Source organism: Pagrus major, chromosome 22, assembly GCF_040436345.1.
Source record: "Pagrus major chromosome 22, Pma_NU_1.0".
Taxonomy (NCBI): domain Eukaryota; kingdom Metazoa; phylum Chordata; class Actinopteri; order Spariformes; family Sparidae; genus Pagrus; species Pagrus major.
In genome coordinates this window covers 22729393-22741889 of record NC_133236.1, presented here as the reverse complement: position 1 = coordinate 22741889, position 12497 = coordinate 22729393, and the positions used below count along the sequence as shown (strand labels likewise).

General features: G+C 42.9%; 1 protein-coding gene across 2 annotated transcripts in view; it reads left to right on the top strand.

The window, feature by feature from the left end:
• The window catches only part of nbas (NBAS subunit of NRZ tethering complex), a 167545-nt gene that overhangs the window by 71986 nt on the left and 83062 nt on the right, over positions 1 to 12497 (top strand). For both annotated transcript variants that reach the window (XM_073492728.1, XM_073492727.1), the window contains exons 35-40: positions 445 to 602; positions 1800 to 1883; positions 4790 to 4966; positions 5661 to 5774; positions 6971 to 7094; positions 11925 to 12001. In XM_073492728.1, the coding sequence (XP_073348829.1) occupies positions 445 to 602; positions 1800 to 1883; positions 4790 to 4966; positions 5661 to 5774; positions 6971 to 7094; positions 11925 to 12001 (734 nt within the window). The remainder of the gene's footprint in view (positions 1 to 444; positions 603 to 1799; positions 1884 to 4789; positions 4967 to 5660; positions 5775 to 6970; positions 7095 to 11924; positions 12002 to 12497) is intronic.

Here is a 12497-nt window from a genome sequence, read left to right as displayed (position 1 = left end):
ATGTATTAATATCCCAAGGGCTTGGAAGGTTACTCTATTGTGTCATCAATATCTCGGCATTATATTCTCTGAATCTATTATTGTGCAAATTCTTAGAGTTTGTCAGTTTGTGTGTGAGTGTTTACCTTGTTTGTTGATGGACCTTGGTCTTCTATCTGATAGGATTTAAGTCAGATTAACAGAGATAGAAAGACACTGATAGAAAATGAAAACCACTTCTCCTCAGCTATGTTTTTGTGTGTTGAGGGTGAATTTCTGTTTATATTTAACCTTTTTTTTTTGTATCATCTCTTGCTGTGTGTTTTTATCGATTCTTTCGCTGTTATTTCCTGCTCTCATTTTCACTTTAATTTGAAACCACATCACCCCTTTTCCTCTTTTCCACTCTTAACCTACGTTACCTCCCCTTCCCACCTCGTTTGCCTCCATCTGCTCGTCCTCCAGGTTACAGTCCAGCGTGGGATGTGTGCAGTCTGCTTGGTCAGTGTGAAGGCTACGAAGACCTGGAGGCCCGGCAGGAGCTTTTAGCCTTTTCTCTCACCCACTGTCCTCCTGACAACATCCACGGCCTCCTGGCCGCCTCCAGTGACCTGCAGACTCAGGTCACCTCTTTCACTCGCTGTGCTTTGACCAGTCTGGCTTTTTATAAACACGATACTTATTTTTTCTCTTGTTACAACTTGAGCTCTTCTCAGTATTTTGCCCCAATTCTCCAATACAAAACTAACATAAGACATATCCTGCTCATTTTCAGGTTCATGATTTTATTTTGGGTAATTACAAGTATAGGTTTACACACTTTAATGCTCAAAAAACACATCAGTTTTCTCATACTGTCAAGTGCTGTAGTGCTGTATTCCCCCTCTGTCTGAAACGCTCTTATTTAGCTCCTGTCTCTTGAAGCCCCCCCCCCCAATTACCCAGTCTGCTCTGATTGGCCAGCTCACATACGACTGAGCAAGCACAGCTAACAACAACAGAGCAGCCGCGCTAAATCAATTCTTACATGCCAAACTAGCCACTAGGCATAAGTTATAGAGATGTGTGACATGGTTATGTAGTGTGATGTCACAAAATCACAGAATTAAAGGCTATTGAAGAGGCGTTTCAGGAGCAGTGTTTTCTGTGGGAGAGAGGAGCTTCTGTTGGTGCAGACTTTGACCTTTCTAACTTTGAAGATCTTTTACATGCACAGGAACCTATATAAGTCACTGAAGGAAAGGAAAAACATGAAATAGAAAGACATCAATGCACGACCAACATCACTTTCTTTCATAAAGGCTGATATCAGGCATTTTAATCAAAAATGTAATGTACGAATCTAAGACTAACATCCCTCTACTAACAACTCTTTCCGAGCGGTCAGAAGATAATTAAAAAAGTTAAAAGAGAAGATGAAAAAACATATTTTTTCCTTGCCATAGAAATTATGTTTATGTTTTTTCTTCTAACGTTTCTATAATGAAAAGAAATAATTTCACCTCTTTTGAAATCCTTAGAAGTATTCAAATGAAACAACCTGAGAACGGATCGTCACTCTGTGGCTAAAGTAGACTTTCCTTAACTTTTAAGGGTCACAAGCAAAAAGCACTGGAAAATCTGTGCTCCAGAAAATATAGCTCTTAAGCTCTTAGTGCAGCTCCTCGCTCTCTCTCTCTTTAACGACTATTTTGAGAAGTGTGTACAAGGTGAAGAGGTGACCAACACAAAACAAAATATTTGAAGGAACACAGTGAACTACCTCCTTTCACCATTGGGCTTTTAGCTTTTCAATTAAAGGAAATCCATCTGTCCTCCAGGTGTTGTACCAGGCAGTTAACTATCAGATGGAGCCTGTTCGCACTGAGAGTGGACGAGAGGCCGACGAGACGGACGCTGTGAAGGTTTGTGTTTGTGTTAGTCTCAATGTGTAAACCTGTATATTAAGGGGAAGTCTGGTATTTTTAAATATATGATATGTAAATTGATATGTAGATTCACACTCATCTGTCCAGTAGATCGCCTCAGCTGGCAGCTCCGACAAGGCTGCAGTGTAATCCTTTAGGGCAACTGCGACTGTCAAAGTCGCTTCCAATAAAAATGCCTGTGTTTGACAGGCTGAGGTTGTTATTCTCAGTGCCTGACAAGATTATGGGAACAATTGAAGATCCTTTTCATTCAATCAAGTTTCATTCAAGGAGAAGTCTCGTTCTGAAATCTCCAGGGTTGTTATAACTGTTGTTTCATCCAGATTGCCGAAAGCGAAATATTTAGCCGTAACTTTGGAAATTAAATTCTTCCTTGCAGTTCCTTGAAGTAAACTCCTCGCTCTAACTCTGACTAATGTGTCCATCGCTGTCTTCCTGCAATCACTCACCACTCAGGAGATTTAAGAGTGAGACGTGTTTTTGTGTTTTGCTAAAAGGATACTCTTTAACAACAGGGTTTTTTTTCTGTAGGAAATGTTTCTGTAATGTTGTCAGACACTTATAATTAAAACTCAGGCGATCTACCGGTCCCATTCCAAAACTTTTGGTAAGTATGAGTCATTCGCACACCAAAATATGTGAACACAAGGCCCTGGTTTAAAAATACCTGAATTCCCATTTAGAGCTGAACTCGGCTCATTGTCATAATTCTCTCCTCTACCATTACTGTGTGGGTGTGTCTCCATCCCTTTGTCCTGTTTGTCTGTTTTTCTGTTGTTTCATATTTGATGAGGTGTAAATCTAGTGTTAAGGTTGCTCTGCTCCCTTGGTTTATTTATGCCTCCCCTTCTCCTCCCCTTCAGCACCGCCAGCTTTATGATGCCTTGAGTGGGTGTTAATGTTTCATGACTTGCATCGCATCCCCTTTGTGTGTGGATGGGCGCTCATTTGAAGCTGTCTGTTGTCATTTTATTGTTGTATTGATGTCCCTGCTCGTCACTCGTGTATCCTTAAGCCCTAGATGAGTGTGTGCGCGCACTCTGGAGGTACAATTATTTATCTTTGTGTGAGTGTGTCTTTTTTTCCCCCTAAATATCCTGAGTGTATGTGTGTTTTGGTTCCTTTCATTCCCTGACCCTCAATCCCCCGCCAAATGAAGTATTGATGAAAGGCACTAAACGATTTGGCCCCGGCCCACTGCCCCTCTAAATTTGGTTTTGATTTCCTTTTCAAACGCACAGTAACCAACATATAATGGAAACTGGTGGTGCGCTTCAGAAATGCAATCCACAGTATCATGCACCATTCATTTGTTATTTTTTTGTTCATTTTAAAGATAAGGAAAGATGTATTTTTATTGCTCTTTGGTTCTCATTCATCAGAATGGCTGAACAATGTAGGCACGACTGCTTTTGCTTTAAAGGAGCAAAAATAAGAAAAAACATCTAGAGGAAGATTTTTCATAATTTTGTATGCCTAAACAAGCAAAATAAACAAACTCTCTTTGTTTTCATGACTGAATTAACCGAATAAACAACACAACACAAAAGGACAACACAATTTCATTTTGCTTTGTTTATATGTGGCGGACCCTGCCACCTTTCGAGCTTCAAACAGTGTTCTGGGGACCTTATTTTCCTCTGAGAACAGCTTGTTTGTTCAGATATGGAAAAGATAAATATTCCTGAGTTTGTATTATTACCCCATTGATATTGTAAATATTAAAATTCTGAGTTTGAATTTCTTCTCCAAAACTACATAGTGGCCCTTTAATGTATTTTTATGGTAATTGATGGTGAGAAATAAGCTTATTTGCTTTCTGGGAGAGTTAGACGAGAAGTTTGATACCACCCTCATGTCTGTTCGTTATGTATGTAACAACCAGCAGCCGGTAAGCTCTGTCCAAATAACAAAACCAGCACCTATCAGCACCTCTAAAGCTCACCAGTTAAAACATAACACATGTATTTTGTTTTTTAAATCTGTAAAAAAAACAACAACCCAGTGTTATCTGGGGTTAGCGTATGTGCCTATTTCTTGGCTCGCAACCAGCAGAGAGTCAAGGAAGTCTCTGCTCAGATCCTAGAAATAGTCCAGCACATAATCCCCCATAGATCAGTGAATTGACATTCTTACACTTTGGTTTTAGTGAGCTTCAGAGGTGCTGGTAGGTGGATTTTTATACCTTTGAACAGAACTAGGTTGATTCCCCCCCCCCCCCCCCCTCCAGTCTTTAAGCTAAGCTAACCGGCTGTAGCCATAGATTTTACAGACACACTGTAAATGTGAGTGCTATCGATCTAATCTGACTCAATGCCAGAGAGCAAAAATTAGCATATTTCCCAAAATGTCAAACTTTTGCTCTCAGAATTGAGCGTTTGTGTTTTCATGGTGTGGAGTTACAACAAATATCACAGAGCTACTTCTTTGTTTAATGGATCTGCCCCAAATTAGCACTACACCACCTCATGTGATTCTAAAACAAAGTTCTTTACAAGTACTGACTGTATGTCTCTCATGCCGGGCCCTGAACGGTGCATATAGTTATTCCCTTCACAATATACAAATAAAGTGACAAACACAAAGAGCCCTGCATTTATTGAAGTGCTCGTCTCAAGTACCTAATAAAAAACAGAACACAACCTCGTCTAATACCACGTCGGCACTCGAGAGTCCTCAGCTCAAAATTTGTCCTTTGGTCTCATATAAAAGTACAGATGTAGCGATCACAGAACTCCTCTGATGCTGCTTTTTCATTTGCAAACAAATAAATGTTCAGAGGATCCTGTAGTGGTAATGCAGGATGACTGGTACTGCAGAGATGCAATAGAATAACGAGTCTGTCATATCATTTTTGTCCGTCCTGTCGCTTCTGTCCTCAGGCCTGCGCCCCGTCCGCGGGCTCCCCCGTGGGGACAGCGGGAGCCCTGCTCCACAGGACTACAGCCAAGACCATGGAGGTGCTGACCACTACAGGAGTGACCACCAAGGCCGTGCTGACCGCCGTCAGCGATCACCGTTGGTGGAAGGAATCACTCAACTACCTCCGGCCGCTGCAAGTAAGAACACAGTTTTGTTTTTAATTAATGTGTCTGTGGTGACGGCAGTTTTCTACGCCAGGGGCGATAAAGTGCCTAATGTATTCACTAACTAACTAACTAACTTGTGTAAATGTGTGTGGTTTTTATGTGTTGTATTGACGTACACATGTTTATGGAAGCATAAAAAGCAGTGTGTTGTATAAAGCATAATCAAGCAACCACCAATAATAAAGCAATGATCACAGATGTATTCGCTTTATGGTTGTTTTTAACGCAATTGGTTTCTGAGTTGCACAGCATTAGTGTGTTTGACAGTGTGTCTGTGTGTGTGTGTGTGTGTGTGTGCGTGCGAGAGAAGACACAGTTTCATGTCTGCTCCTGTCTCTCATATCTAACACACTCCTGCGCACAGACTTCAGAGTCCTCTTCCAAAAACAACCAATCAAGAGCTCGTCTCTTGCATAATTAATCGGCCCGCCTGTTGAATATTTCAATATCTGGCGTTTCGCCGGCGGCTGGACAGGCTCGGTGGTCGCCGAGGCGGAGATTGACGGCGTCTCTGGTCTCGACAGCGATTTGGGACGGTGGCTCACGGTTGCAAGTTTCTGAGGAGGGAGAAAAAAGTGGAGAGGACGTGAGCTGTGGGATAGCGAGAGATGACAGTGCTGTGGGCATATCGTGAAAGTTTAATGATGTTTTGATGGCTCCTCAGGGTCACGACGCAGGAGCCACCAGTCAGGAAGGGGCGTGTGAGAACTCCAACCTGGAGCGTCAAGGCTGCAACCCTTTTTATCAGGACGTCACTGATGATCCCTATGTAGACCCGGTGAGTGGCTTCAGACCAGGCTCATTATTTTTCCCTTCCTTTAACATCCCTGTTGTCCCCGTTTCTAATTTTTTTCGCTTACCTCAGGCCACCTTCTTAAATTACTGCAAAAATGCCCAAGTAGGTTTGTGACTTAAGGCATTTAATTAGATTGTTTTCTCCTATGACTTATAAATTATTTCATAAACAATGTTGAGACAAATGAATATTGATTTCAGACTAAGTCATTTTAATGCCAGAAGCAATTTGGAAGTACTAACAATACTTAAGAGGAAAAAGAAGGATTAACTTGAGAATGATTGTTTGATAGCAGCGACAACATTGGAGAAACAAATACAACACTAACATCAGATGTACTGTGTTTATTAGATGGAGGGGGGGAGACGAATATCATAAAAATCTAAAAGAAAAGAATATTGACAGAATGAGTTGTGGAAGTGGAAACAGAACAAAAGTAAGAAAAGGAGTAGTTTGACCTTTATGCCTAGAAAATGGTCGCCCTGGGCTATGACTGGGCTTTTTACTCAGAGACACAAATCATGTGGATAGCTAAAAGAGTGGACGCGAGGGGAAACAGAGAAGGCCGATACATCTCTTCTCATGACATTTTAATAGGCCTCTCCAAATCCCTTCCTCTGCTCCATCTCCAGCGTTCATCCATCTTCCATCATCCATCTACCAATAATGGCTCCCCACGTCCATCTGTCTATGAGCCGGCTGATCAATGGGATTGGTTTTTACCTTAACAGTTTCGATGAAGGAAGCGGGAGAGGGAGGAGAGGCTGATTGAGAGAGAAAGAGAGACAAATGCAACAAGACAGAAAGATGGATGAAGTGAGAGCAGTGAAGACGGACAGGAAACGCTGTGTGTCGGAGCGATGGCTCCGAGGCCGGCGGGAGCGCAAACTTCATTGTTCACCTCTCAGACACTTGAGAAATAACTAGGCGTACAAGAGTCCCATAAATGAATCATCACAAGGCCCCGTGTTAAAAGGCTTTATTTGGTTATGAAGTTCATTTGTTTACTCCATCTCTCATCCGTCTGACTCCCAGGGAATTAGGATGCTCAGTCACCTTAATCGCATCTCGCTGTGTCATTTCCTGATCTGTTCTCTCTGTGGTCGGGATTCCCCCAGTGCAGCAAACACACATTAGGCATTTATGTGTCACTCTCTCTTCTGCTTTCTTTCCTTTAGAGTCAAGATGTGTACTCGTCCTACAAAGACGTGCCCCAGGAAAACTTTGCTGAGGTTTTGTTGAGGACGGGCAAACTGGCGGAGGCCAAAACTGAAGGACAAACTCCGTTTCCGGCCACAGAGGGTAAGCACGCAGAAAAGGCCTGAACATATGACGCGTACACTGCATTCACAGGGCTTTTGGATATTAATTGGATATTAAATTAAATTATAACACCTGTATCTTAAACCCAGACTCATTTTAGAATTGGGAACTTCTGCCAGTTGTCATCCGTCGCCTGTCGCGCAGCTTGAGCTCTTCCACAGTCCGATTTCCCACATGGCTGCTCTCATAAAATCTGTACTAAGCTGTTGCGAGCTTATTTTTTAAAACACTATTAGAGTAGTATTTAACATGTTGTTGCTACTGTAGACTTCACTGCGACTGTGCTGTGATAGAAATAAAACTGAACTTTGCCACAGAACAGACAGACCATATTGTCTGCATCTTCCAGCCATCTGTGGCTCCATACTTTCCTGTTTTTAGATGTGCTTTTTCTGTTCTGAGCGGAGTCGCACAAAGTAAGGTTGCTTTTCTTTTTATTGCCAACGGTTTTGATGACACTGTTGTCTTGTTAACCAATTGGGATTCCTGTGTTTAAGTGATTTTATTGTGAAGATGATTGAGCCGTACTGTAGAAGTGTTTGTTCGGCTTTAGGGTGTAGCACCAGCATGGCAATCAGCATCTAACTACACAGATTATTTTCAGAAGCTTTTCTAAGGTGGTTGAAGTACTTGTGTGGTTCTTCTCACTTTGGTTTTTGCAGGCATCCAATTCCTAAGTGTATATTTAATTGTACTGTAATCAATTGAATATAGGCCGAAGAGGATTTGCATATCATTGCGTTCTGTTTTAGACAGCGTCACAACTTTTTGGGAATTAGAGTTGTACAATGGTTTGGCAACGTCACACTCAGAGAGCTTATCCTGAATGCAGAAGTGCTTTTCTTCCTCTTTTAATCCACAAATTAAAAGCAAGCAAACAGGAGAACAGCACTTAGAAAGTGTTTTCTAAGTTTTATGGACAGATTGAGTGAGTATTGTGTAACTTGAGCTGTTTTTTAGTGCTCCATCTTGGCGAAGCTGTCGTGTTTGCAGGAGGCCTTCTCCTCTCCTCATCCGTCTAGCCACAGAGCCCATATGTGGCGGACGAGGGGGACGACATGGGAAGAATAGCCTCCTATTGATTAATTAATGTAAACCCACGCATCCCACGGCAACAGTAAATAATGACACGTCACTGCAGCGATACCAGAGAGATAGCATCAAGTCAAAACATCAAGGCCACACTGTGTGATGGATCGCAGCTGCTCGCCAAAATCGATGCCACTACAAAAATAAAATGCAAACCTGTGTGTCCGTCCGTGTGTGTGTGTGTGTGTTTGAATAGTAATATGTAGACACTGAAGAATGCGAGGCACACACTTTGACCACGGCGCGCTAATGCGCAGACATGCACACAGACACGCCTCACGCACCTCTCGCACATCCCACCGAATCCACACTCTGCCGTCATTCAAATGAATATCTCTCTCCTTAAAAGTCACCTTCCCTTCGGAGCTGCCGTGGAGTGCGACGTGTCGAGAAAGAGAAAAGCCGGTCGGGACGGCACCGCGTCCGATAACAACCTTCGATTAATGACTGCCGTATCGGCCCGCCACGCCGGCTGTCCTCAAAAACAGACTGGGAGATGGCCTTTAAGAAAATAAATATATTGATTTTTCACCTGGCCCAGATAAGCTGGAGGTAATTAATGATGACACAAGTGGAAAGTGACTCGATGGGATTGAGCTGAGTAAGGTGGTGTGAGGAGAAGCAGACACGCACACATGCAGCATAGAGGGCTGCCATTGGCGCATGTTGGACCAGGCCATAATCACTTGTTTTTCACCCTGCCTGCACAGGTGAAATAGTAATAAGTCACTGTCTCACCATCCCTCTAACAATATGCCAGATTTAGCTGACACAGGGAGCAGGAGTGTGTTTGGATGCATACGCACACACACTACAGAAAACAGACCCAGCCACCACTCTACTTGGTGTCTCTTTATCACTCTCCCTGTTTTCCTCTCCCTCTCTCACAAGCAGAAATACTGTATGCTTTTAAGTCAGGGTTATCTATTCTGTGTATGCGTGTGTGTTTACCCCTCTGGTAATTCCTGTCCCGATGGTATCAGTAGCTTTAGAGAGGCGTGTAATCAGCTCATTCGGAGGTGTAGCTCATTGAAACCCGGGGGGTAGGAGAGGAGGGGAGAGGGAAATGCGAAAAGGAGGAGGGTGGGCACTCTGCTTAAGAGAGCTGTTATGGCTCTTTAAACCGGTGCATCACTCCACCCATGCACGCACACGCTGAACCTCCGACTACATGTGTCAGGTATCGGCCCGTATATTGGCACATATGCATATTAGTGTGCGTTTTGTTCTACAGTATATGTCTCTCTCCCTTTGCCCCCCCGCCTCAGTCTCTCTCTCCCAGTGTCCATGCTCTACTTTTCTCTGTCTGTTCCATTTTGTCTCAGGCTCTTATCACCAACACAGGCTTTTGTTCTCCTTGGGTCTGAGACTACAAAGTGATTCTGTCTGCCTCTGCTCCTCTCTGCTCTCTCCCACTGTATCCTCAGAGTGAGCGAGCGAGTCAGAGAGTGATTAACTAAGGGAGTCTGTGTGTTTACAGTGTTTGGTGTTCATCTGGCAAATGGAAGTGTTTTTAATCAGCGTCAGTGTGCAAGTGCGAGCCTGTCGTGGCCTCAAGGCCAGCAGTTTGAGAAAAAGTCCAACCCCTCTGCCCAAAGCTCAGTCTAGACTGCATATCCCATCAGCCTTAGGGAGACTGACAACATGGGCCGTGTCCCAGTTCCATATTACACAATAACTCGAAGCATTTTCTGAGTATGTATTAGACTGAAAAGCACTAAGAAAACAGCAAAATCAAGTATAATCAAATGAGTCAGTATGCATACTAAAATATGCTTGATTTTTCGAGTGCCTTTTGATGCACACTTTTGTCCCACAATGCAAAACACAAAGGCAGTGGAGGAGCAATTCACAGCTGCACATCATTAAAACTCTTTGCGTACGTGGGTGACGCAGCTTGAGGAAATGTTTGGGTGATTGTCGAAAACAGTTTTTGTTCTTTTTGGTGAGATTTAATGCCGCATTCATGCAATGTGGGCGAATGGAAAGAACAGAAAAAACTCTCTGTTTATTCCGTTACAGTAGTCAGAATTTAAATAGCCCAAATTAAGCTGCGTTTGTTCTGGTTACATATATGAAGTGTTTCATTAACATTTAACAGTAAATGGACCACATTGTTTTCAATGTACTGAATCAATTACATTCATTTTGTATTAGTGCATTGGATTTTATTTTGTTTTTGTAGCCAGTTTTGGCACCAGTTTGTTGACATTTCTCGAGTTCTTTCATCTAAGATTCTGAATTACTTCTCGCAGGCAGATGCGATTGGTATTTCCAATTCAGCTGCTCATGATTGCCGTCTGAAAAATATTTCAGAAACGCAGCATAAATGTCAGCAGCATTCCAAAGATGCTGTTTCATTCATGCCCATTTTCACACATTTTACATCATTGTCATCAGTACAACACAGTTAAGTCCATGAATATAAGTATGATACGACAGTCAATTTAAAGTTTGACAAAGCAATCGCAACTTGAAGCCGCTACAAGAAACTGAAACCAGACTACAGAGCAGCTTCCTACCTCAAGCAAAAATGCTAATTAATGTTTTTTCAAAACTCAACGGGTTATCTTCATATAAACGTACAATATGTAATATCTGCCACTGATTCTCATCCTCAGATTCTGTTCTGATTCGGGGCAGTTTACCGATGGGATGAGAGCTCAGAGATTACTTTGAAACTTTTGGGATTAAAAAGAGGATTTATCTTCACACCTGTTTATCAACCTGACTGCAGCAGTGATCTGCAGGAGTGACCTCCATTGTTGGGTGTTTATGTTTGTGTAATGCCGACTACCGACTGGAGCTGGAGGGGTAACGTTACTTTACTTCATGAACAAAATGTTACTGGGAGGAGACCCACTGGGGTCCGCGTGACGGAAAATTTTGTCATCAGAGGGTGTATGTGCAGGACATCTTTGTACCTCCAACTTTTACCTCCAATTTGTTGTTGACACTATTCTACCAGAAGCTCTGGAATACATCTGTGCATGTTGAGTAGTACATCAGAACTACAACGCATACGTGGTGTTTGCAGCTGTCAGAAAGCGTTAAGTCCCAGTCGTCATGAGCCGCTCGGCCAGATCCGTGGTCCAAACAGACAAGTGGAGACAAGCTATACGCAGATCATTTTGGATTGTTATAATCAAACTCCTCTGCCTGTCTTTACTGTCGTACGCACAGGCTAATTTGGCATTCGGGGGATTCAACTTTAAAGTGCACTTAGATGAAGTTTGGTCTCATCTGGAAAGCACTTATTAGAAGCGGGCGTGTACTTACTCTTTGAATAATAAATACTCTTGGTGCTAGAAACCAATACAAGCACGCATATGCACGCACACACAACCAAACAACATTTGTACACAACATATGCAAACACACACACACACACACACACACACACACACACACACACAGACGGGAAAACAATAGCCCAGCGAGAAGATGGACAGAATCCCAGAGCTCAGGGGGGATTTTTAATGACGCTTCTTGACTTTGTCTCCCCCACTTTTCTTCCCGTCTCCCTCTATTTTTACCTTCCCTCTCTTTTGTCTGGCCCGCAGAGAGGTGTATTCTGACAGGCACTGTCGTCTGTATTCAACAATCGTAGGATGAGACTCATCCGAGAGGGGAGGGCTGGTTGCTAATCCTCACTGCTTCAGTTAAAGTCTTTTTCTTCCCCCTTTCTCTCTCTCTCTCCATCCCTCCATCCTTCTCCAGTTTTGTTGCAGCTGGCCAATGATGCATTTCCCAGGGACATGATGCTGGCTCTGTCCTACTTACTGGCCCTGCCTCAGGTAGGTGGACACACAGTCACACACACACACACACACACACAGCTTTATTTTAGACATAATCACACTCAGACTCCAGTAACGTAAGGGCGCTTGTACCTTCGTAAGATTCAGGTTAATGGCCGAGTGAATCTATATCCTCTATTGATCCCTTACCTTTCTAGATGAGCCATTGTGTTCAGCAGTTTAGCAGCAGTTTAGCAGCCGTTTGCATCATCAGTGTGTCAAATCAAAGTCACACTTGAGTTGCCGGATGACATATAACACTAACAGTTCATCAAAAGCATGACATTTGGACAGCCCCATTAATCAAGCTGTACACGTTGTGTCTCGAGTGGTTTCATTACTCCCTCTATTCGATCAACAGTCACACATTTCTATACTCAAAATGTGTGGCTCGTGTTTACCTTGTCTTAGCTGTCAGAGGAACAGTCAGTGTACTTTGACGGCTAAGGAAACAATAAGGCGGAAATAAACCTGCTGGCGACTAGATTGTGTT